The sequence below is a fragment of the Patagioenas fasciata genome, chromosome 4 (genome assembly GCF_037038585.1).
Source record: "Patagioenas fasciata isolate bPatFas1 chromosome 4, bPatFas1.hap1, whole genome shotgun sequence".
NCBI lineage: Eukaryota > Metazoa > Chordata > Aves > Columbiformes > Columbidae > Patagioenas > Patagioenas fasciata.
Genome location: NC_092523.1, coordinates 44,544,800 through 44,569,840, shown reverse-complemented (window position 1 = coordinate 44,569,840; position 25,041 = coordinate 44,544,800). Strand labels below are relative to the sequence as shown.

At 37.7% G+C, this 25,041-nt stretch overlaps 1 protein-coding gene across 9 annotated transcripts in view; it reads left to right on the top strand.

Annotated features, from left to right (window-relative positions):
- RAPGEF2 (Rap guanine nucleotide exchange factor 2) overlaps positions 1-24,833 on the top strand; it is a 187,506-nt gene extending 162,673 nt beyond the window's left edge. For 5 of the 9 annotated variants that reach the window (XM_071807744.1, XM_071807742.1, XM_071807746.1 and 2 more), the window contains 13 exons: positions 2,702-2,859; positions 7,411-7,651; positions 7,893-8,276; positions 9,289-9,500; positions 9,588-9,711; positions 10,324-10,347; positions 11,378-11,601; positions 12,458-12,646; positions 13,741-13,893; positions 16,395-16,620; positions 18,153-18,712; positions 21,169-21,474; positions 24,058-24,833. In XM_071807744.1, the coding sequence (XP_071663845.1) occupies positions 2,702-2,859; positions 7,411-7,651; positions 7,893-8,276; positions 9,289-9,500; positions 9,588-9,711; positions 10,324-10,347; positions 11,378-11,601; positions 12,458-12,646; positions 13,741-13,893; positions 16,395-16,620; positions 18,153-18,712; positions 21,169-21,474; positions 24,058-24,104 (2,848 nt within the window). In that variant the 3' untranslated portion in view covers positions 24,105-24,833. Of the gene's footprint in view, positions 1-2,701; positions 2,860-7,410; positions 7,652-7,892; positions 8,277-9,288; positions 9,501-9,587; positions 9,712-10,323; positions 10,348-11,377; positions 11,602-12,457; positions 12,647-13,740; positions 13,894-16,394; positions 16,621-18,152; positions 18,713-21,168; positions 21,475-22,711 lie in introns of all 9 variants that reach the window. The other 4 variants (XM_065836097.2, XM_065836098.2, XM_065836102.2 and 1 more) reach the window with 2 other exon arrangements.
- Positions 24,834-25,041: the final 208 nt, after the last annotated feature.

The following is a 25,041-nucleotide window of genomic DNA, read 5'->3' as shown; positions in this document are numbered from 1 at the left end:
ACTACAGGCTCCAGTGGAGCTCTTTGCTTTCTCTACTCTTCTAGTGCGGACTGGTTTTGTGGTCTGTAGGCTCAGTTGTTCCAAATAAGGATTAAACACAACCCCTACCTCTATCTCTAGTGAAGTTGTGCCTGGTCCATAGTGCAGCATCCCAGACGAAAAAACAACCCCCTCTCTCTATGTGCAGCCTTGCAGTGGGATGCACAGTATGCTGTATTTTGAAGGAAGATGCATTCAGACACCTCTGTCATTCCATTATTGCTTCTACCCGGTTTGTCACTCAGCAGGAAAGTTATTTCTTAATTAATGCTGCCTCCCTGCATGGCAAATGCATACAGAAAGCAATAGAAATGCCTTTCTTTTAAACCACAATCTCCTTTCTTCAGCTTAATAAAATATTTTAGCTAACAGCAGGGGCAGTTAATCTTCATGAGCACTGCAGTTTTCTGGTGTCGCTAGTTGTATCTGAAATTTCTGGGGTTCATTTTTGTTTGCGTATGATAGAATTCAGATTTTTATTTTAAAATAGAGTCAACAGTGTAAGATAAATACTTTTCAATTTAGTGTGTGAATACTTAGATTTGAGAAGCATTTCAGAAACAATTTTTTTTTTTTTTTTTAAACCTAACATTTGTCAGTTGATCCACTTTACTGAAGCTGCTTCGTTCATGACGCACAGGATAGGTATAAGATTATATAACACTGAAGAACTGCAAAAGGAATTGGTAATGTAAGGGAAACTATTAATATAAAGGGGAGGGTCATATTGTCATTTGATTTGAATTTAGATAAAATACTGGTGCATTTATGAAATATATAGTTGTTTAGAATCACCAGAAAGCATTTTTGAGGTTCAGGACCTCTGGGGTTTTTTGTTTACTTGTTGTTTGGGTGGGGGTTTTTTTTGTGTGTGTATGTGTGGAGTGGTTCCTACTTGAAAAACAAGATGTCAATAGCTGTGAATACTTTTAGTTGTAGTGAAAGACTTACTTGATTATGGCTTAGCATAAAAGTGCTGTGTGCTGAGTTGATCATCACTGCTTGTCACAGTATTTTTGTGCTTTGTGTGGAAGTGAAAAGTTACAGATGTTCAGATTCAGCTTAACTTCTGATTGAGAGAGAATCCAAGAACTTTTTTTCAGTGGACTTAAGTGTTTCTGTCACTCTCACAGCTTGGAGTTTATACTTCGTAAAATATTTTGGTAATACAGAGTTATCTTGTTTTTGAAAAACAAAACAAAGAGAACCTAAACACATCATACAGAGATACCCCTTCAACCTTTCTTGACTTGTGTTGCCTTCTAAAAAGCAGTTGCTGTGTCTGTGTAATTAAAATTGTGTCTTAAATGCCCGGAGATACTATCCTAGCTTCCCAGAGAGCTGTTGAATTGATAGCACTTAAAGAAATGGTACAAGAGTGTACTGGGTAAAGTGATTCATTGCTAAACACAAAAGGATGCTTGTGCTTTAACATCTCAACAGGGATGATTGTCAGGCCCTTCATTACTTCTGTTTAAGTTTTCTGAGGATGGATAGAACACTAGACAAAAGCTTACGTGTCCCAAATTAGGGTACAAATGGTAATTTGTGTTGTACCATTTAATTTAGTAGCTTGACTTTTTAGAGTTGCAGCAGTTTGCAATGAAATCTGAGTTCTGGTTTATGCTTTATTTACATGTGTAGATGCAGGTTTAGATGTGCTTGGCTTTTAAATAGGCTTTGTCTATTGTAGCTTAATTTTTAATGGTTTTCATTCTCCATAATGCCCACTATTCAACATTTTACATCCTCAGAGATTATATTAAGGATTTGCATCTATGTATTTAGAGAAATGTTCAATGGCTAACTCCAACTCTATGTCCTGTAGCAGTTGTTCTGCTTCACCTGTTGATTATGAATCACAAAAGCAAGAAACAAATTAGTGCCTACTGTAATGTGATGATAGCTGTGTCTCTCATCCATCTAGCACTACTGACCTCCTTTGAGGCTCTGCCTTTCACGATGTAATAGACAAACCTCTTCACCTCTATCACAGATTACTTTATTTACAGCCATCAGGCACTTTGGAGGGGATACTGATAGCATGTGTGGATGCTTACCTTAGCCTTCTGAGTTAGCATCACTTCAGTCATACTCAGTGAAAAGAAACTCAGAGAACATGTGATACAGGGTAGGAAAATGCAAGATCTCGACAATCCTCTCTTATCTGTCTGCTGAAAGATCTTAGCAAGCTGTATGGCTACAATAGCTCCCAAAGTACAATTGCAAGTCCTATCTGGAATGAAGTGAAATTCGGGTCTTATGAAACAGCACTGTGGGGACAGCAGCATTACTCAAAGTTCAGGTGATGGAATGGTGCAAAAATGATGAGGTGTGTACAACCTTTTGAATAAAGATCTTGGCGGCTGTGAGAAATTGTCAGAAAATAATGAGCCTGGCAGCTGCTCAGAGCTTCGTGGTGAACATGAGGATCTTCTGGCAGTGTGAGCAGGCAGAATTAATCACTTTGAATGGACGCTTGGGGGCTTTTGGCAAAGCTAGGCAGCAAATGCTGTTGTCTGGAGAATTTTAACTTCTAAATAGTGATTGCTGTACTAAAAGTTGTGTGAAAATGTAGCAATATAGATGTCCCTGCATCCCTCTAGTATAGACCAAGTTCTGAATGTCTGCAAGTCCTGATTTTATTTCTTTCTGGACGCAGTGACATTGGAATTGGCCAGTCTCAGGATGACAGCATTGTGGGACTGAGGCAAAGCAAGCACATTCCTCCTGCTTTACCTGTCAGTGGGACACTGTCATCCAGTAATCCTGATCTACTGCAGTCTCATCACCGCATCTTAGACTTCAATACTACTCCAGGTAAGGATTCTTTTTTGTTGATCTTCGTGACCTTATTATTTCCTTTCACTGATGTATATACATCTATAAATATATATATTTTTTTTTCCCTGGCCTTCCAATGTCTGAAGATCCATGTGAGGCTTTTATTAACTGTATGCTGTCACCCACAGATTAACCACATGTTAATGCACTAGGATTTATTGTTCCAATGTACTTTTACCCAAATGTATTAGATGTATGTTTTTCGAATATGTTGTATACATAGTGCCTGTTATTGACTGAGTGCTCTTGGCCAATGAAAATGTATTTTCCTTGGTATTTTACAGTTTGCCCTGATAGATCAGTCTTTCTAAGACTGCAGTATTTTCAAATAGCACAGCAGATCATTAGCTTACAGAAAAGCAAAAGGGCATTGGATTGGGACACAGAACGTGCGTTTCATTCTTTTTCTGAACAGACTTCTTATAATCTTGTACTGCATCTGTAAAGGGACAGAGTTTCAAAGTTCCCTGTTAGATACCCTGCCCTACAGCTGTATGCTGAATTCTTAGTATATAAAGTGATTCTGAAATAATGTAAAAATGAGCACATTTAGCAGAAAGGAACAAAGCATGGGGGCGAGTGGGGGAGAAAGTGAGAAATTTGAGAGGCTTATCTTATGAGAAGGGTTTAGCCAGAGCTCCTGGCAGGGCTGGGATTTGGGCTCTTATCTGGCTGCAGGAAGGTTCTTAGCAGGAAACCTCTGAGTTAAGTATCCAAATCTTTGCTATTAAAAGATAGCTGCTGGAGGAGGATATGGTGATGGTAGCTGTGCAGATACTTGGTTATTTTAGTCTTATATTTAGAGTATTTCTCAAGAAATTCCTAATCCTGAGGGATCTCAAACTACCTAAAAGGGCAGAGCTTAAACATTAGTCTACATACTGTCTGAGTTGGTGCAATCTTCGTACTTGAAATTGTGATACTGGACATTGGTGCTTTTCAGGTTTTTGGGGGCTAGAGAAGGCTACAAGAAGGTGGTGTGTGACTTTTGTCCCAGTGTCTAAGGTTGCTCCTGACAGAGTAGGAAGATTGCTATTTTTTGTATTTTATCTAATGACAAGTGTCCAACACTTTGAAAATATTCTTTATCAGTAAAAGCCTAACTTTTCATCAGCATTTTGTCTATAAATGGGTTCCAGCTTGCAATTTATCTAGACAGGATGGTTCTAGGTAACTAAAGTGCCCCTAATGCAGAGCACAGCGCCTGGCTGACTTCCAGAGCTGGGGCCATCACTGCCTCGAACAGCTGAAACAAACTCCATTAATTGATAAGGAAAGCCATTACATGTCTGAAGATCCTTCAGTCATAGGTGGAGTTCACAGAGGTTTAATAAATGAAAAATGTCCTGCTCTTTGCCTCTTGTTTTGAAGAAACAAGATAAATAATGATGTAATGCCATTACTTCAGTGTTATAGCAGCTTTTCCATTGTCTTTATAGAAAATATGTTTAGTTAGTACTTCATCATTTTTTTTAGAAAAAGCTTCTTTTTTTTGTTTTGTTTTGTTTTTTGTTCTTTGCTTTAAATTTGACGAAATGTCCACATACTGAATATTTTTAAACTAATTTGCAGGTATAATTTTTCCCTGTGGAGATAGAAGGGGAAAGGGGAACTGAAATTAAAACCACATACCTTAGGGGCTTTAGGGATAGTTGCATTGTAGATAAAAGAGTTGAATTATACCTCTGTATACTTTAAGACTTGGAAAAAGTTAAAGCCTGCAATTTTAATTTCTTTTGTTACCTTGGACTAAATTAAAGATGGAGGTGGAGGCAGCTTGCAAGAAATTGAATGCACTGGAGAAGAAAGAGAAAAGTGTGAAACAGCCATCCCTTGAGCCTTTGGGGAATATCCCTCAGGAGAGAGAATAAAACAACTTGCTGTTTTGGAAGGGAGGAGAAAATGAGAACATACTTTTTTTAAGCCTGAAATCAGCAAGGACTCATTTTAGTTTCTATTCTGATTTGTACAGACTAGTTCAAATATACTTGTTAAGGTTTATTTTTAAATGTTCAAATACTCAATAGCACTTTGATTTCTCTTCTCTTGTGCTGTCTTTGCTATTCGAATGGAAGTCAAAATTATACAGTAATGATGAGCTGCCAGTCACCGGTACTTTTTTCCCATGACACAAGCATTCTAAAGGACAAGATTCCTATCATATGGCATTGCTTTCTTCAGCCTACCTCTCCAGCTTTCTTTTTTGAAAAGAGGTGAAGGAGAAGTGGTTACAGTTCTCTTCAAGTGCTTTTTTATTTAAAAATTATTGCCCTGAATTACTTGCTACCATTGCTATAGCTGTAATAATTTCAACTGCTGTCAGACTTTTCTCTGTTCTCTGTAGTGATTTTGCTACCAGCTCCAGTAGGTAACACAGCCTGAAAAATTGCTTTGTAAAATACAGTGCAAAGGTGATACTTTTGTATTTGCTGTTCTCTGCATTTCTTCACATTGACTTCGGTGATCCAACAGAGCAAATTATTTTCTTCTTGCACAGAACACTTGATGCTTGGGAGTGTTGAGTTCCTACCTTGGTATTGTTTGTAGTAGCTTCCCATCTTCATAGCATTTCTTCGAGTGGCAGATATTTCTGTAACAGCAAGAGAAACAAGACCCAAAGAGCGTTCTGGTTTTTAATTATGGCTTTGAGCAGCCGTGTCTTTGGCATCTGCCTTCCTTAAGGTGTCAAAAATGTAGAAATTATTTTGGGCACTGCACCATATCCCTCTTCAACCAATTACTGAAGGAATATGGGTCAATATAGGGTTGGGAAAATTGGCATGCTAAATTGTAAGGTACCTTTGGTTCAGGTACTTAGAAATGGCTAAAAACTGGCCTATACTGATGCACTTTATGTGTAACTGATGATATAATCGCTCAGTTCTAATGTGTTTCAGTATTACTGCTTCTCAAGTTGCAAAAATACCACTGTGAGCTTAAAATTTATGAGCTTAGTTGAATGAAACTTGTAAACTAATATATTTAAGCCTAAACAGCCTTTGTGGCATGTAAACCAACTCATATCAGAGATGGTTATTTTGGAGACATGCAGCAGCAGTAGGAACACATTAATTTTTGTTCTTTTTGACAAGATTTCTGTTGCTGAATAAATCTTTCTGTAGTAACTTGAATACGTATTATGCACATTCAGACATTCAGGTCTTGTCAAAAAAACCTGTGATTGTATCAAAGTGAATGTTTTCACCTGGAAGTTGTTGTTTTGTTTGTTGTGGTGGTTTTTGTTTTGTTTGTGTTGTTGCTTTTCTTTGAGTTTTTTATTGTGTTTTTTTTTTTTTGTTTGTTTGGTTGGTTTTGTTTTTTTTTTTTTTTTAAATAATTATCAGTTTTGGCTGTAGATGCAGAAGGCTTTCTGTTACTATCTATCTTTTTTTCGTATGACCTTTATGCTATAAAAATATATATATTTTTAAACATATTCATTGAAGAATAATGACTAGAAGTTGTGCCACAAAACTGGAAAGAGTTATGTGTAGCAGAGTGAAGAAATTAAATTAATTGAAAGTACTTTATCTTGTCTGTTAAACTACCTTATATTAAAAAAAATCCAGTGTACAACTTAAGAAATAAAACAATTATAATAAGAACAATCAGACTTCAGCTGATTAATGGTCTAGATTTCAATTCGTTAGTAAGCTTATGGAAATCTCAAATCTAATATTTAGAGTTAGGCTGGTAATTTTCCAGATATCCTAAAAAAAGACCATCTTTTCACTGTAAGTTTTCTGTCATCAGTCACTTAAAACAGTAACATATTTAGAACTTGAATAATTGTGAAGTGTTTTTCTGTCTCTGGCTGTTCTAGTTCTTAATTACTAAAACATTGGCACAAAAAAGAACAAGTTTTCAGTCTGTTACTTACTATCCTTGATACATTTAAATAATAATAATAAATATGTATTTTTGATAATTAAGTACTTGGATGCATTAATACTACTGCAGTTTGCGTATGCATGTGTGCTGGCCAGTATACATGCATCTTCCTAGCTACTTATATGTACATGTCTTCCTTTTGTGTGTGGGAATATGGTTGAGTTTCAGATGTAGGAAAATGAGTCTATTTTCTTGAAAACATCCTTAGGAAGACTGACACTCCTATCACCCAATTTGCATAAACTTCTTACATGTCATTGTATAGGGTAGTGGTGTTGAGTGCCCTTGATTTTTCCCAAACTAATATGGAATTTACCAGGACTCAACACCTGTGAAAATCAAGCTGCTAATTTGCTAGACTGTCCAGACTTTGGAAATGTTAACATATTTTTGTGGCTTGTCCCATTGATAGCCTAAATAACTTCTTTTCCTGGTTGTTAATAGGACTATTAATAAAAATAAAAATAAAAAAGCAAAGCACAGCTGTTTTATAAGGAGGTGAAACAATGATACTGAAGTAAAAACTGGTAGGTCTAGTCATTAGACTCAATGTAACTGATATTGTTGCTTGTTACTATACCATTAAGTTTTTTCTGCTTTACTAAATTGCGTACCTTGCAATTAATTTTTTTCCAGACTTACCAGATCAAGTTCTGCGGGTTTTCAAGGCAGATCAGCAAAGTCGCTACATCATGATCAGTAAGGACACAACGGCCAAGGAAGTGGTCATCCAGGCTATCAGGGAATTTGCTCTCACCACAACCCCTGATGCATATTCATTATGTGAAGTCTCGGTCACGCCTGAGGGTGTAATCAAGCAAAGGAGGCTTCCTGATCAGTTATCCAAGCTTGCTGACAGGATACAGCTGAGTGGCAGGTGAGATTAGAGACTGCAAGCTGAAGATGACTGTGCCAGTTTATTAAGTCAAAATCCCAATAAAAGGAGCATTATTTAATTATTAATGTTGCTTTTTTACAGTAAATTACACCTTATGCAACTTCTAGTTAATATGTAAGCCTGTTAAAATTCCTTTTATTCTATGATTTCAATGGGGTCATTGTTGTAACTTTTACCAGTATTTGAGTATGTTGTACCGTGTCTTTTTGAATTTTTACAGGTATTACCTGAAGAACAACATGGAAACAGAAACTCTTTGTTCAGATGAAGATGCTCAAGAGTTACTACGGGAAAGTCAAATTTCCCTACTACAGCTCAGTACTGTTGAGGTGGCTACCCAGCTCTCCATGAGAAACTTTGAGCTATTCCGTAATATCGAACCCACGGAATACATAGATGACTTGTTTAAACTCAAATCAAAAACCAGTTGCACTAATCTAAAAATGTTTGAGGAGGTGATAAATCAAGAAACATTCTGGGTAGCATCTGAGATTCTAAGAGAAACCAACCAGCTGAAAAGGATGAAGATCATTAAGCATTTCATTAAGATAGCTCTACACTGCAGAGAATGCAAGAACTTCAACTCGATGTTTGCCATCATTAGGTATTACTGCTTAATAATTTTAATTCTAAAGAAAAAGCAAGGTCTCACTTATGTAAGTCCAAAAAAATTATTTAACAAGGTAAATTAATTAATACTGCTAACATTAACACTTGACAATCCAATAAGGAGGGTATTTCCAATAATCTAAACTTAACACTGAAACGTTTTGTGAAATATTATTTGGAATGCTACTGTTGTGTAGTTACTGCTCAGGTAATGAGGCAAGAGTCATTGGTGAACATGTTGCTAGAGAAACTACTGCACTTAAAAATAAAAACCGAAAGAAATAGCAGTTACATGACGAAAAATGATACTCCAGTCATAGATGAAAGGGTTAATTTCCTAAAGGGAGCTCATCAATTTATATGTGGTTCCCAGTATCTTGAACACTTTGAGCCATGATATGTTGCTTTTAATTTTCGGTGGTTTCTTGAATGGAACTCTTGATAGTAGTCAATAGCAGACTATGATGCCATACAAGAAGCTGTAAATAGATATCTTTTAGTGAGAATAAAAAAGTACTGAAAATCTTAGACAGAAAACCTTCCATAGATTTGAAATGAAAAGTAGGGGAGAAGACCCTAATGTGTGTGCTTATACACATTTTTTAGAACATTCACATTTCCTTTAGATTGTCCAAAGTTAAGCAGAAAGAACGTAACAAAATAAATACCTAAATATTGTCTCTTACGAAAAAGCTTGAGCAAGTTGCATTTAAAATGACAATGTTATCACTGTCTCTGGCAAAAACTCTTGTCACATTCATTCTGTTCATGCTTATATCATGCAGATGTCTCCAGTTTTTATAGCTTTTATAAAAATGATCTTAATTGCTCTGTGAAAATTACACTGACAAAAGGAAGTTTTCACTTTTTGCTACTGTATTGACATTGTTGCACTATGCTATTCTGGCTATATGGTATTTCTACCAAAATTTAACATGGTCTTTTCTAGGAGTTTTTGTTTCTTTTTATTGTTCTTGAACTTTTTTGTATTTTTTTTTTGTTTCAAGTGGCCTGAATTTGGCACCAGTTGCAAGGCTCCGAACTACTTGGGAAAAGCTTCCAAGCAAGTATGAAAAATTGTTTCAAGATCTACAGGACTTGTTTGATCCATCTAGGAATATGGCAAAATATCGTAATGTCCTTAACAGCCAAAACCTACAGCCCCCCATTATACCCCTGTTTCCTGTTATCAAAAAAGACCTTACATTCCTTCATGAAGGTAAAAGCAGAAGTACCTAATCTTTTATCAGCTGAGGAAGACTAACTTTGCTGCCTAATAACTGATATTGGTAATTGTTAATTGTAGGAAATGATTCAAAAGTGGAAGGCTTGGTCAATTTTGAGAAGCTGAGAATGATTGCGAAAGAGATACGTCATGTTGGTCGCATGGCGTCTGTGAACATGGATCCTGCTTTAATGTTTAGAACTAGGTAAGTGTGTTGTATTAGGTAGAGCTTTTCCCAGCTGAGAGAAGGCTAGATGTTGGCAAGAGGTGCTTGTCAAGTGCCTCTTGTTGTCTTGGAGCAGTATGAGTTTTTTGTTTGTTGTTAACAATTTACTAAAATTATGTGGTGTTCTAAAACTGGAGAAATTGATAACATTTTGTGTTTGAGTATATATTAAAATGTTTTATGTTACTCCTTAGATGCCAGTTACTTCATAATAGATTCTGTCAGTGGGAGGGAGGGGGAGATACTGCCTTGAAGACATACATATTAGTCTGTTTGAAACATTGATGTGTGCCAGCCTTATCATTTTGATTTAGAAGTGGGAATGAAGCAATGTCAGCTGGTGGTTTTAGAAAACGTGGAGTGAATGCTGTTTGGCTTCATGTTTGACCAGCTTATTGCATACTCTTTTTCTTAATTTGAGCTAGAAGAGTTTGTAATATCTGACTGTATGCCTAAGTCAAGGCTCTTTTTAATGTTTGTGGGCTTCCAGAACTGCTTGTCCTGAGGTCTGGTCTTTTTCTTTCTGAGCTTGTGATCTTTCTCTGTCTCTTCTTAAACCCATGCTTTATTCTTCCTGGCTCTCACTTGCAGGAAGAAGAAATGGAGGAGTTTGGGGTAAGTGGTTGGAGACAACACACACAGAAATTCATTCTTTCCTTACCATTTGCATTGTTTCCTACTTGCTGTCTTTAATTTTCCAGCACTTTGACATTTTTTCCTTTTGTTAACTCCTTTTTACTGACAGTACATTTTAAGGCAAGAGTGCTTTTGCTTTTGAGGTTAAACACAAAGATAAGTGGTTGTAGATAGGAGTGAGGTTTTCTTCTCACGCACCTCCAATTCAAATTGCCAAAGGAAGTGACTTTCAGTAAAAGAGGAATTCTAAAATGGCATGGTTGCGATAGCTGGAACTTGCTGTTAGCTTTCTTGTGCCTAGTAAGCAACTACCATAATCAAATACAAGTGTTAAAGCTTACAGTATCTGCTAAACTAACTTATTTTCACATTACAATTCAGCCATCATTTTTACTCTTAACAGTTCAGGAACAATGCTTATCTTTCATATAGACATACATTGAAATGTGTATGACATTTATTTCATCATGAACTAGCTGACCATTTTATTTAACAAAAAACTGTCCTCAACCTAGCAAGTTAGAAGGAAGTCCTGTTCTGTAAAACTGAACAGTACATTTTGTATGTGGTCTGATTTTTAAAGTATTTAGAGAGCTTTCAGAATTTCTTATCTGTATTTAAATTTGAGCCTCAACTGTAGTCTTCTGTCAGCATTGCCTTACTGCATGAGCTTTTCCTAATGCTCCAGTCTTCTCAGTAGCTGGCTTATGTGAGAGAGCTAGCTTGAATGCTTTTTTAGATGTGTGAAGTGATATTGCTCAGTCGGAGCAGAATAGGTTAAAATATGTGTGTAATTGAAATAGTGCTTGTAACCAAGTAAAAATATTTCCTTACCCTTGTCCTTCTATCTGTTATAGCTGTTTGACTTACTGGAATGAGGCATGAAAGCTTTGACCATAGACTGACATTCATGCAATCTTTTGCACGTTTCATGTTTATTAACTGATACTGTGTTGGACTAAGTCATACCTTTCCTCTCTTTCCTCTTCCTGCCCTCCCTTCACTTCAGGTCTCTCAGCCAGGGCAGTACAAATGCAGCTGTGCTGGATGTCGCACAAACGGGTGGTCATAAAAAGCGGGTCCGTCGCAGCTCCTTCCTTAATGCTAAAAAATTGTATGAAGATGCTCAGATGGCACGGAAAGTAAAGCAGTATCTCTCAAACTTGGATCTGGAAATGGATGAAGAGAGCCTCCAGACACTATCTCTGCAGTGTGAGCCAGCCACCAACACACGTGAGCATTAGCATTTGTTATGAATTTTAAGGAAGCTATTAAATAAATAATACCTCGTTTTCTTCTTCTCCAAGCAAGTAAATGCAAACAGCAACTAGACAATGGGGTGGAAAATGAGGTTTCTGATAATTTGCAAGTACTGAACATCTATGAATCTTGAGGAAATCATTTTGCAGATTAACAAGATAGACAGAAAGCTTTTATATAGGAGATGAGGCTTTTCAGATGATGCTGTGCTGAAGTGCACAAGGATTCTGTGGATTTGTCTGTATAAAGTCTATGGAGGAAACAAAAGTATCTCTGCAGTTCTGATGTATTCAGGCTATGGATGTGAATAGGGTTGGTTATCCTGGATACCTTGGGCATGAGAGGGGAAATGGGAATTTTTTTATACATCCAGGTGTTTCAGAAGCACCTGGAGGACTGTACCTGGTTGCAGCAAAGAGAGACCCCATTCTGGAAATTGATTTTGTTTTGATTTGACTGAATGCTGCTTGTATCTTGTGCCCTTCCCTTCCTTCAGGGTAATAACAAATAGTAATTATATATCCATTCTAAACCAGTTGTAGTCCTTATGACAGTCCAGTATAACTTCTGGTAATGTTTTTGATAAGTATAACTTAAGAAAATTTTATTTTGAGAAAGAGAGCAAAGATTCTTTAATAATGTACATATTTTAAATGGAGTTATATCTCCACATCTTTTCTTCATCTTTTCTGTCTAAATGTATCCTACTGTATTCATTGGTCAAGTATTGGAGCACCTCTCAATTGTAGGGCTTTGCACACTCAGATTAAAACTTCCATAATATTTTTAACTAATAGTCATTCCATGCTTTCTGCCGTTTCTTGCAAAGTGCCAAAGAGTACAGGAGACAAGCGAGCTGGAAAATCCGAAACTTCACCGGTGGCTCCCCGGGCAGGCATCCAGCAGAAAGTGCAGCAGCAGCAGCAGCAACATAAAGTAAACCAAGCACTGCAGGTCCCTGCGGTGTCTCTTTATCCCTCTCGCAAGAAAGTGCCAGTCAAAGATCTCCCACCATTTGGTAAGTGGAACAGTGAAGCACTTGGTTAAGTACTCTGAAGTTTATTTGCTCATGTCGGAGAGACAGTTTTAATTAAATAAGATTCAGACCTTTATTTCTAGTAGTACTATGTGCAGATTATGGCAGTTTGTGTAGCATGTATAATTCTGATTTCACTTTTCATTAGTTATGCACTGCTTAGGCTGCTAGAGAAACATAGAAGCAGCAAAATGAGTGAGAAACAATTCCATCTTCCTTCAGTTCTTGTTGATTTTACCTTTAAATTTTAATCTTAAAGGACTTTGAAGCACCACAGACTGAATTTTGGTCATGGTGGGAAAGTTTCTGAAAACTGGTTAGGTTATGTTGATGAAGCAGCTGTGAATTATTGAGAGCAGCATTGTGATCGCACAGATCAAAGATAAATTCTGTAGAATGCGTGAAAATAAGCTGTACCACATACATTTGCAAAACTGTCAGGGAAGCTCCATCTTCGCTTTTAAGACTATTCTAGGGTAGATTTTTGGGGGGAGGGAAAGAGAAAGATGGATAAATGCTACCTAAGAAAAGCGATTCTTGATGCCCTAGATCTTTACATCATACATCATCTTTAGGATGTTGTTACTCTTTAGTTTCCCAAAATAAGCTGGTGCAGAGGGAGTTCTCAGAAATGAAAGGGAGAAAAGCAGCTGCAGAATGGTCCTGTTTTGTAAGCCTGATCTTATTCATCATCTTTTCAGCTTTCTTTGACCTTCTAGGCTACTCTGAATAGAAAAGAAACAGAAGAACAGTTTAAATTCTTACTATATAAACTTTCACTAACGAGTGAGATTTGCATGTGTTTGTGTTCAACATAATTTTAGTTCAGGTTTCTCAGTAACCATTGCTATGCATATTCTTGATTTATTTATTGTATAGGCAGTGTTCTGCAATACCAAATCTGCATTGATTTTTCTGTGACAAAGTATTTATTTTAGGTGGCCAAATGAAAGACCAGCCTCACTAATATGCAGAAATAAAGTGCTATGTTTTAAACAGGAGTAGGTTTAAACTTTTTGCTTCGTTTAAGCTGGTGTCGAAAATTCACATCTGCCTACACTGATTCTTGTTTAAAGGCATTAACTCTCCACAAGCTTTAAAGAAAATTCTTTCATTATCTGAAGAAGGAAGTTTGGACCGTCACAAGAAGCAGTCTGAAGACACAATATCAAGTGCATCTTCACAGCTGTCTTCTCCTCCCACTTCACCACAGAGCTCTCCAAGGAAAGGTATTAGACGTGTAATATTTCTCGTTCTGTTTCCTGAAGCTTTGGAAATTTCTGAGAGAGAATTTGAACACTCAGGAGAAATTACTGCCGCTCCTGTTTTTGTCACAGATGGTCAGCAAGAGGGCAGGAAGTGTAGTGCACAGTGGGGATACCTGGAAGGACAGCCGGGAACCTGATTTCAGGGGTATCTGAAAGTCACCTGGTTAGCAAAGGCCAGGAAAGGTAACCTGATTTGATACAGGATTTGATGCATTAGGTCACTGTCATTGCAGCTGCTTCTGACAAAAATATTCCCATCGTCAGTGTTTCCTGCCAGTAGGAGGGATGTGCAGATTGAAATTTAAAATCTTTGTACCACATTGAGCACATTCCCCTATTAAAGGTATTGTTTGCTGGATCATGCATCTCTATGGGATGTGACCTACGTATGACAGGCAGGCTTAAGATATTTGGGATTCAAATCACTAACACACAACATTTTACTATAGCAGCCTGATGAAATATTCGAACAGTATATATGGATATTTGAGGACTGATGTTACACATTAGAGGTTCCTTGAGTGAGTTCTTTTTGAATGACTTTGTAGAGTTATTTTTTAAAGTGAATTTAGTACCTTAAAGGGTTTTTTTTTTAAATCCGATTTGTTTTTATCATTGTACATTTTCTGGTTATAAATTTACAAAAAGGAATGGTGGCATTTACCATAGTTCAATCAAAACAAGTCTCTTTGGAAGTGTGACAGCCTAGTTGTATTGCTGATAACTTATCAGTTCTTCTCTTCAGAATCTCATAAACATTCAGTTTAACAGTTACATAATGTAAAATTATATAAATTGTATAAAACATATATATTAAGGTTGAGTGCCCATAACAGAAATTCAGAATGCTAAAGAGATGAGTGTGTTGGAGATTTCGCTGTAGCAATAACTTTACCATCCCTGTACAGTTTAGAGAAGGATTTGAAGCTTATGTGACTATCACTTTTATCTACTTTCTTATCAAATGAATAGCTAAGCCCTTTTCTTAATGTGGTAGGCGGCAGTGCCGATCAGTTGAGGCCTTATGGCTCCTGACTAAAGGATCTCACCAGTTCCTTCTCTCCTCTTGGAAGTGAGAACAGTAACAAGAATAACAATTCACCGAGGACCTCCAGGATGGGTGGGGCTTATGGAAACAAAAGGGGAAAAAATACCTCCAGTTATCTGAAAAGAGGAAAGATGAATATGGCAAGAAAGTAAAAATGTCTATGCGAAATCTCTATTGAAGTGATCTTTACTAAGGTCAGATGGAGGAGGGTGTTATGTAGAGAAGACTTACAAGGACTTGAAATCATCCTGATATCTTAAAATATAATTTCTCCCGAACACTGTGTTTACAAAGAGTGAATTTATATAAATTGGATGAGGCCCGCGCATTTATTTAAAAAGGAATTGAGATTCTGTATTGGCTCATAGTGGGGAAGAGTACTTTATTTTTTGCAAAAAACAAACTGTAAATATGATTATAAATATTAAAAAATCCTTGGCTTGATAGTGTTGTGAAGCAAATGGTATGCTCTTTCAGGCAAAAATGGTATGTTCTTTCAGGCAAATCTGGCAGCATTAATTCTGTGTTTACAGCAAGTGAATTAGGATAAATTGTAATCTTGACACATGTAGATTGAAAGCAAAAAATGAAAACTGCAGTTACTTGTACTTTTATGTTGTTTAATGATCTTTAACTTAGCTGGCAAGAACATTCAACCCAACTTTGTTTAAACTAAAACAAAAAATGAATTTGCCAGTGTGACATTTAATGGTTTGCAGATTTTTATCTCAGTCTGGCAGTGTCAATGCTACCACCAAATTACAGTATAATTTTGTTAATATATGCTATAGAATATTGTCTTTTTGGAATGCAATTAGTTAGCCAAGGACCACAAAGAGAGCCTGAAAATCTCGAATATGGTTTTTTAAACTTTACTAAAAAACACTTCAGTCCCTGTCTCAGGCAAGAGGGGTAATAGTCGGTGCAGACATCTGTGCTTCATGTTGTGTCCACTGTTCATTGCTGAAGTGTAGCTTTGCAGAACACAGAAACTGTGGGAGGGGGTCTCTTGAATTGCTTTAAGCATGAATCTTGTCTAAAGCATCTCTTTCATTTCAATCTTGGTGATGATGTTTATGTACAGGCAGTTTTTTGAGAAGTGAGATTTCATAATGAAGGGATGCAAGTACCATGATGCGCTCAAAAATAATTTGAGGGTGGACAGCAGAGAGGAAGGAAAGCGAGCACTTGGTTTCTAAATGAGTAGTGCATGTTCCCAGTCTTAAACCTCTTATTAAGAGACAGAATACACGGTGTTACACAGTTCTGCTATGTATCTTTGTCTTTTGCAGTGCTGCTTCTGTGTAAATGTAATGGTAGTTTTGAGGTACTGTGGTAGCAGTATTGCCAGCTGCCTGGCAATAACTGACAAATCTTCTCAGAGAGTCTGATTAATGTGACATTCCCTTTACAGGCTATACTTTGGCTCCTAGTGGCACGGTGGATAACTTTTCAGATTCTGGTCACAGCGAAATTTCTTCCAGATCTAGTATTGTCAGCAATTCCTCTTTTGACTCTATGCCAGTCTCCCTGCATGATGAGAGGAGACAGAGGCATTCTGTCAGCATCGTGGAGACAAATCTTGGTGTGGGAAGGATTGATAGAAGAATCATGATTGAACCAGATCAATACAGCTTAGGGTAGGAATTTTATTTGTGCTTACTTATATTATGCTTTCATATAGTGTGTATATGGCATGTGTCTGTATATTTGTTCATGTAACTTTCCCTGTATCTCTCTCAAATATTTTTTTTTTTCTCCTCTGCTCTTTAAAACTACTATTCCAATGTTGTGTTTTGTGGTGATGCTCCATTTTCTGACAAGTGTGTGATGAGGTCTACAGCAGTAAGACTGCCTCTGTAGACTTCATCATCTGAGGAGTTAGTAGTGCCTGTAGTTTATCCTCTTTATGGCAGACTAGTATCCTAACCTGTTTTCTAGAGTGGGATTAGCTGATTTAGATGAGAAATTATTCATGCAATTATTCAGTGATCAAGCTGAGAACAGAAATAGCTAGTAATTTTCCAGTCTGTTTCATAAAAAAGTACATATTTATCTAACTCAAAAATATTTGCCTTCTTCTCGTCAACAATAATTGGAAGCTAAGATTCACATTAGGCTGCTGGTTTTCTAGGTAATTTTCTAGGTAATTAACTTCTGTAATGGTGGGGAAGATAGTGCTGTGAGGAGTTCTGTAAACCTCTAGCAGTGAGCCCTGGTCTGAAAATAATTACAGCTCCGGCTCCTATTTAGTCTCCACTTACTTCTCTGAGCTGTTATTTGGATGCTTCAGTCCTCTGAATGGTTTCAGGGTTTTTAATCCTGTGGGGTCTGTGGATGGCAGGTCTGTTCCGGAACTGGTGTACTTTAGCTTTGGGAATCCCAGGTTATGCAAACTCTTTAATCAGATGTCTTAAAGATTTGGAAGAGCAGGGTTCCAGTCTGCACAGCAAGCTGTCCTGGAAGGACAAATCTCAGGAGCCTGGGTAGCTGATAAACAAAAGTGGCACTTTGTCAGTTCTCTCTGCTGTTATGTGAGGGATAGTGTCAGGCTTACTTAATTGCTGAAAGGCTATGGAGAGTATACTTGCTTTACAAAGTGCCATGTGTTCTCAAAATTAAGGTTAAAATACGTTTCCATTTGCAAGAAATGTTGAAAAGTTGGCTTTCAGAGTTTCATAAGCAGACAAAAAAATCTGAAAAGCTGAAACCTAACTGAATACCAGCTGCGTCCTGCTAAAACTCAGTTTCCCAATTTTGATCCTTTGCTTTGCATGGCTGGAAAAGCAGTAGGAACCCTATCTATCAGTCTGTTCCCCTTTATATATGTCAATGCAGTTTGCCTGTCTTAAAGGGCTGCTGCAAAGTTAAGATTTTACCTTTTGAAATGACTCCACTGAAGTGTTACGTTTCATTAGGAAATCTGTCCAGTGCTACTTGTTGTTTTGTTTTGTTGAGAATGAGCTCGAAAGGAAAGTGCTCTATTCTCAAAATCAAACTGCTGAATTGCAGAGTTCTTTGGGTTGGAAGGGGCCTTTTAAAGGTCATCTAGTCCAACTCTTCAATATGTTTCCTTTTCTCTTGATTGTTGAATTCTTCATGTGTCCTGTCAATGATCCTCAATTCCAACACTGGATTTTTGTTTTTTTTTCCCTTGTCAATGTGCATCTAGCTCATATGCACCACTGTCAGAAACCAGAGGCCTGTATGCTGGAGCAACTGTGCTTTCCTCTCCTAGTACAGAAGAGCTATCACAGGATCAGGGGGACAGAGCTTCGCTTGATGCAGCTGACAGTGGCCGTGGTAGCTGGACTTCTTGTTCGAGTGGTTCTCATGACAACATACAAACAATACAGCACCAGAGAAGCTGGGAGACTCTGCCTTTTGGACATGCTCATTTCGATAGTTCAGGCGATGGGGCAGGACTGTGGGCCTCGGGCAGTCATATGGACCAGCTAATGTTCCCTGATCATGGCACAAAGTATGGCAGGCAAAGTCAAGGCAGGGAGGGCCTTGATCAAGCACAGTCCAGAGCAAGCTGGGCATCCTCAACAGGATACTGGGGAGAGGACTCGGAAGGTGATACAGGTACCATAAAGCGGAGGGGTGGGAAGGATGTTTCAACTGAAGCTGAAACCAGTAGCATAACATCTGTACCAGCAGAGGAGTCAAAGCCAGCTCCCGTGTCCACTCATATAGCAGTATCATCAAGTAGTACAAAGGGGCTCATTGGTAAGTTAAGTTTTGTTTACCATCAAGTATTTTAATTAATTTGCTCATGGTTCTTCATATTGTTCTAAAATTGCTTTTTTTTTTGTCTGGTTTGATTTTTCCATTTTTAAGGCAAAACCAAACATTTTGCAGTCTCTCAAATTTTATTCTTTAATGGTGCATTTATTGCTAGGCAAAATATCACTTATTGTTGATTCTCAGTTCTGGCGGCTTTTTTGTGTTTTAAGAGAGCCTGCCATACATAAAAAAAATAGCTCCACTACTGGACAGTGTTTTGAGAGGTTGATGTATTTAGATGTCTGTTCATAAATGTGAATTTCTCTTCACAGTAAGGCTCCACATTCTATATTTAGATATCTTAATGAATGTGGCCTGATTTTTTTAGAAGCCTTTTACTTTATACATCTGTACGACTTGCTTGATAATTCAGAATATTTCTTACTTCTGAAAATGGTGTCACTTTATGCTTAACTACCAACTGAGATGTTTCTTTGGACTGCTGAAACTGAAGTGATTCCTAAGAAACTGGAGCTGAAATACATTTTAATCATTCAACAAAAGACAGATAATATAGAAATTAATAGGAAGGTGTCTCTGGCAGTACTTACCATTTTTCTCTTACTCTTCCTGTTACTTATCCCAGTCCTTGGGCCATCCAAGACCTCTGCATTTTTGCCTTTTTCATTCCCCCTCACTTTGCCTTTCTTCAGGTTAACAAGAAAAAAATATCTAAAAGCCGTTTTGCGCTGATACAGCTGAAGTAGTCTGCCAGATTGAGGTCATGCTGAGACCACTGTGATAAACTGCTTTTCCATTTTCTACCTAAGTATATTGCTTAGCAGTGGCCCGTTGCCTCAAACTGGGGTGCAGATCTGAATCCCTGAACTATGAAGAGGAGGGAGCTGTTCAGTTCAGGACTCCACGTTCTGATTCATGCTGCTCTCTGATTTTACTATTTGGAGCCCTTGTTTTCCACCAAAATGTGGAAAGAGCATGTCCAAACTTGCCTCCAAGGCTGTGCTTTCCACTACATTTTTTGAGACTTTAGAGAATGTGAAAGAGAATCTGAAAGTTTAAGCCACACACTTCATGCACTTTGATACTATTGGCTAATTATCCTGCAAATGTAACTCTGCACCTCACTCCAACAGAAGCCACTATTTTTAGATGGTTCTTTTGCACTGAATAGAAGTTGAGCTCTTGCAGTATTTCAGTAGAATTTTTCTACAGAATTTCTTTTGCATCAGGCTTACTTTTCAGAAATCTTTGAATAAAATTTCTCAGAGATGTCTTCGTGCTGCATTGCTCAGTTAGAATAGTTGGTCCAAAAAAATACTTAGTTTCTATTGGAAACTCTTTTGGTTTTGTTGTATTACCAACACTTTCTTTTTAGTCTATAAAAGCTCGCATCCAAGAACTGCAAGTCCATTTTAAGCTTGTGCTTCCCTTTTAGTCAATTCCATGCTGGGTAATGCAGAGTGATGTTGTCATCACCACTTGCTCAAGAATATATGGTGTATGACAAGCTGGAGAGTAAATGGTCTTTGTCAATGGTATTTCCTGCTATATTTGCCTTTATACTCTAAGTGAAGTGGTCATATGTTAAAGGGCTAGACCCATAGAAGGTGTTCAGTATCAAAGCCCCAACTGAGTTCTTTAAGCACGTAACTCCAAAACAGAGTCAGCCCTATTTGCTTGTGTGTCCCTGCAGATGCTTAACATTCTTAATTGCTGCTTCCTCCCTTGAAGTTCTCTGCAAGAGAGAACTTTGAAATATGCCCAGAGTTAGGTTTTGTCAATCATTGTTCATATGGGCATACTTCTAGTTGTAATTTTGCAGAGAATACAACTGAAAGAGCAGTGGACAGTAATGCATACAGAAAGTATGAAGATGAAACCCACTTTTCTACCTTTTGGAAATGTAACTTATGTCTCATTAAGTGGTAAGATCTGTAGGAGGAAGTAATGTATCAGGTGCTGCTTTTTTTCCTCTGAAAGATGCTAAAAACAAAAGAGTTTAACAGCTCTTAGGTACAAAACCCATCTTCTGGATTACAGTAGTCACATGCTTGAGGAGATGCCAGTATTCCTGATGGTTGCCATTTGTCTTCCATATTACTTTGATCAGTGTATGTTTTATTCTATACAGTTGATGGAACACCTTCAGTTGCTAAGTTTGAGCGAGTTCCCATGTAATTTGCTGAATTTTATTAGACTAATGTGTCACTACTGAAAGAATAGATATATCCTGTGTGTGTTGTGTATTCTATGCTTTCTTGCATGGTTTATTTTACAGGACCTTGTTGTCTACCATATAGTATTTAACTTTTGTCCTTTAGATTTTCTCCTCCTGAGCTGTTGAGTTGGTTTATACATATTTAACTTTCACTGTTTATTTTCCTTTGAGCAGTTTTCCTCTTAGTATCTCTTATAATAACCTGTTGTTTTTCCTGCAGCACGAAAAGAAGGTCGATATCGGGAACCGCCTCCAACTCCTCCTGGTTATGTAGGAATACCAATTGCTGAGTTTGCCGAAGGTGGTTCTCATCCAACCAGAAAGCCTCCAGATTACAACATAGCACTTCAGAGGTCTAGAATGGTGGCACGGACATGTGAGACTCATGGGACATCAGCTCCACAGCAGCAGTCACATGGCCATTCAGCTGGCAGGCCTGCGAACAAACCTCAGTGGCATAAACCAAATGAGTCAGATCCCCGTCTCGCTCACTATCCATCTCAAGGGTTTTCCACAGAGGAAGATGGTAAATTTCTAACTATTAGATTTTGAGTGTGCTGCATGCAAAAACAGTCAACGCTTGCACAGACGTAAAGCAAATTACACAAATGTGTTCTGCCATAGAAATCCTTGCCATAATTTGTGCTCTCTTCCATCTTTCATAACTTGCTATTTGTTAACTTTTTGGAAGGGGAGGAATTCAGTTCATCCTAAATATAATTTAAAATTTAGAATGTAGGTCCACCTAAATCTTGGACAACCAAGCAGTTGGCTTAGGCAGCTTCTCTGGAGGTGCCTATGTTTACTAGGTATGAACGTGGCTGCCTTGAAGCCTCCAGCATACCTAATGTTTGGCACTAACCATGTGTTTAATGGTTGAAAAAGTATCCTGGTCTATAGAATACCTGCCCATCCACCCCATAGAGCATCATTGTTCAGGTTTATTTGGATGGTCACTTGCATTCTACCTGAAACTCTTACATTGTGGACACTTGGTCATCCACACCAACTGCTTCACATAACAAGCCCACTACCCTTTTGCTGCCTCGCTTGCCCCAGTGTATCTGTATCTTATGCTTTAGCTCAGCTATAATGATAAAAAGACTATGTAGACATAGTCTTTCTGTTCTTCTGTGGAGTGAAAGCATAGCTGGATTGCATCTTTAGGGCTAGGTGCTCAAAATTTAGGCAAGGCAATTCCCAAATTACATGTTTGAATGCTTTGTTTTGCTTAATGATAGAAAGGCTAATGTTCTACTTCCCTCCCTGTTTAGTTACTAAGGTTTTATGTGCAGGATGAACTCTGCAGTTGAACGTGATGGAAAAAATGAAGCCTACCTCTATTAAATTGCCTCAAACTTTGAGAATTACCATAACAGATAATTTTATTTCTACCAATGATGACTAAAACTGCACTCAAGTTTTATGCAATCTTAATTTAAATAAATCACAGGTATATTCAGGGGAAAATCTAAGATGGCTTAATGAAGCTATTGGATGTCTAGGAGTAGCTGTTGTGTTCCTTGGGCTGAGGAACTGCACTTAGCTCAGTTATAGCAATCACCCTATTTTCTTCAGGAGCAAAATTACAAAAGCATACTTCTCATGAGACCTGAAATGTACAGATATTAAGATAGGTTTAAAATATATACCTAATACAATGAATGGACATCAGGTGAGCATAGTACAGATTGTTTCATTTAGTAGCAGTCTTGTTCGATATGAACTAAATTCTATTTTCCCCTATCCTGTTGTGTTTGCAGAAGATGAACAAGTTTCTGCTGTCTAAGACTTGGGGCTTTTCTGGATCCAGAGTGAGCCACCTTAAAGGAGAGCACAAGAAGACGTCCCTAGAATAGGAGCCTTGGAACTATAGTTAAAGGATGGTGGACCTATTTGCCTCCTTCCCTGCCTTAAAGCAGCATGGGGCTTCTTCCTCTGCCCCTCCCCCATCTGTCCCCTCTCCCCTTGCATGTGAAATACTGTGAAGAAATCGCCCTGGCACTTTTCAAACTGTGTTGCTTGAAATGCACAGTGCAGCAATCTCCAAGCTACCACTGTCGCTGTCTGCCACATCACACAGTATCATTCCAAATTCCAAGATCATCACATCGGGATGATTAACTCTGGCTGCACTTCCCAATGCCTGGAAGGGTTATTTTTTAATCTTCCTTTTAGATTTTAATCACAATCCTAGCACTTAGTCTCATTGGGATAATGAGATAAGCTAGTTGTCAAATTACATTGGGCCTTTAACGTACAAAGAGAAAAATGCATTGAAATCCTTCAAGGAGGCAGTGCTTATTTGCTTGTTTACAATGCCTTTGTTACGATTTTGTATGTTTGCGTTTCGGAGATCAAATATTGCATCTGCTTAGTAATTACAGTATTATTTCATGCCTGTAAGTAGGGTTGCTAGCCTGAGCTCCTGGAAGGAATATTGCTATCACATGGCGGAGCAGGGCAGATGGGAAGGCAGAATTTGCGGGATGCAGCCTTTCCTTGACAGTCTCACTTCACTCTTAATGTGCCCCACCCTGGAATCTTCAAAAATTTGTAAACGTTAGAATTAATGGCATCCCCAGCCAGGTCTAGTGTGAATGCAGAAATGTGCTTGCAACTGGCCGGTGACAGGAGAGGACACTGTGTCTCTCATACCTGTGCCTTGTAGAATACAGGATGGCATACTGCAAGTGTCCCTCCCATTCTAATGAGACAGATGGCAACCCCATGTTTAAGTTATATATATATATATTTTATTTTTTTTTTACTCTATAGTAGTTCTATTAAAAGAAAAATTAACTGGATAACATTGCAGTGAAGGCAAGTTGGGATGTCACAGCTTGTGTCAGCTGTTAACACTGATCTAATAACCTCCATCTATTGACTTTGGCATTAGGGGATAAACGAGCCTTTAAGTAATGAAAAATAACACGTTTAGATTTGCCAGCCTTTGCAATGCGGAAATAGTCACAACTGTTAATGGCTTCATGGAAACACTGCATGTGTAGAGAAGGCCAATGTGTAGCAACCACCTGCTCACAGCTGCTATTAACCCTATAATGACTGAAATGACCCTCCCCTCTATTTTTGTGTTGTTTTTGCACAGACTCCGGAGAAGTGAAGGCTGCCAATCCGAGTAGTACTCAAATGTGAGGAACTGCTGGTCTTGGATTTTTTTTTTTTTTCCATTGAACTCAGCTGATCATATTGATCAGTAGATAAACGTAAATAGCTTCAACTTTTAAAGATCAAATTGCAGTGTTTTTTCACTGTATCAAACAAATGTCAGTGCTTTATTTAATTCTCTCTTCTGTAATCATAGCTTTTGTCTATTTGCTTATATATCACATTGTCGATTATGCATTTGTAATTTTACATGTAATATGCATTATTTGCCAGTTTTATTCTCAAGGCTATGGACCTCGTGCATATAGAAATACAAAATTCTAGCTCTATCACAAGTTGCACAAATGTTATATAAGCATTAAGTAATTGTAGACCATAGGACTGCTAAACTCAGTTCGCTCTGTGATGTCAAGTGCAGAATGTACAATTAACTGGTGATTTCCTCATACTTTTGATACTACTTGTACCTGTATGTCTTTTAGAAAGACATTGGTGGAGTCTGTATCCCTTTTGTATTTTTAATACAATAATTGTACATATTGGTTATATTTTTGTTGAAAATGGTAGAAATGTACTATGTTTATGCTTCTACATCCAGTTTGTATGAAGCTGGAAAATAAATAAATATAACATTAATGAAGTCCATATTGATTCTTATGCATTTTACATGTTCCACATACTTGAACAAATTTATGAAAAAGTTTTACTTCTCTGTGTATTAATATTAAAGGGACATTGCCAAGTGATGTGGGCAAACCACTGGTGTGTGGAGTTTTTCTTAATATACAGTTGTGCTGCTGATGATTTTTGAAACATTTGATGTGTGTGTACTGCTGAATGAGAATGACTGATATGTTGTGTGTCTCCAGCAGAAATATTTGAGATGCCAAGAAAGGAGCATACATATGATCTTAGGTCTATATAGAATGCAAACAGTTTTGAAGGCAGGAGTGTGTTGGTTTTA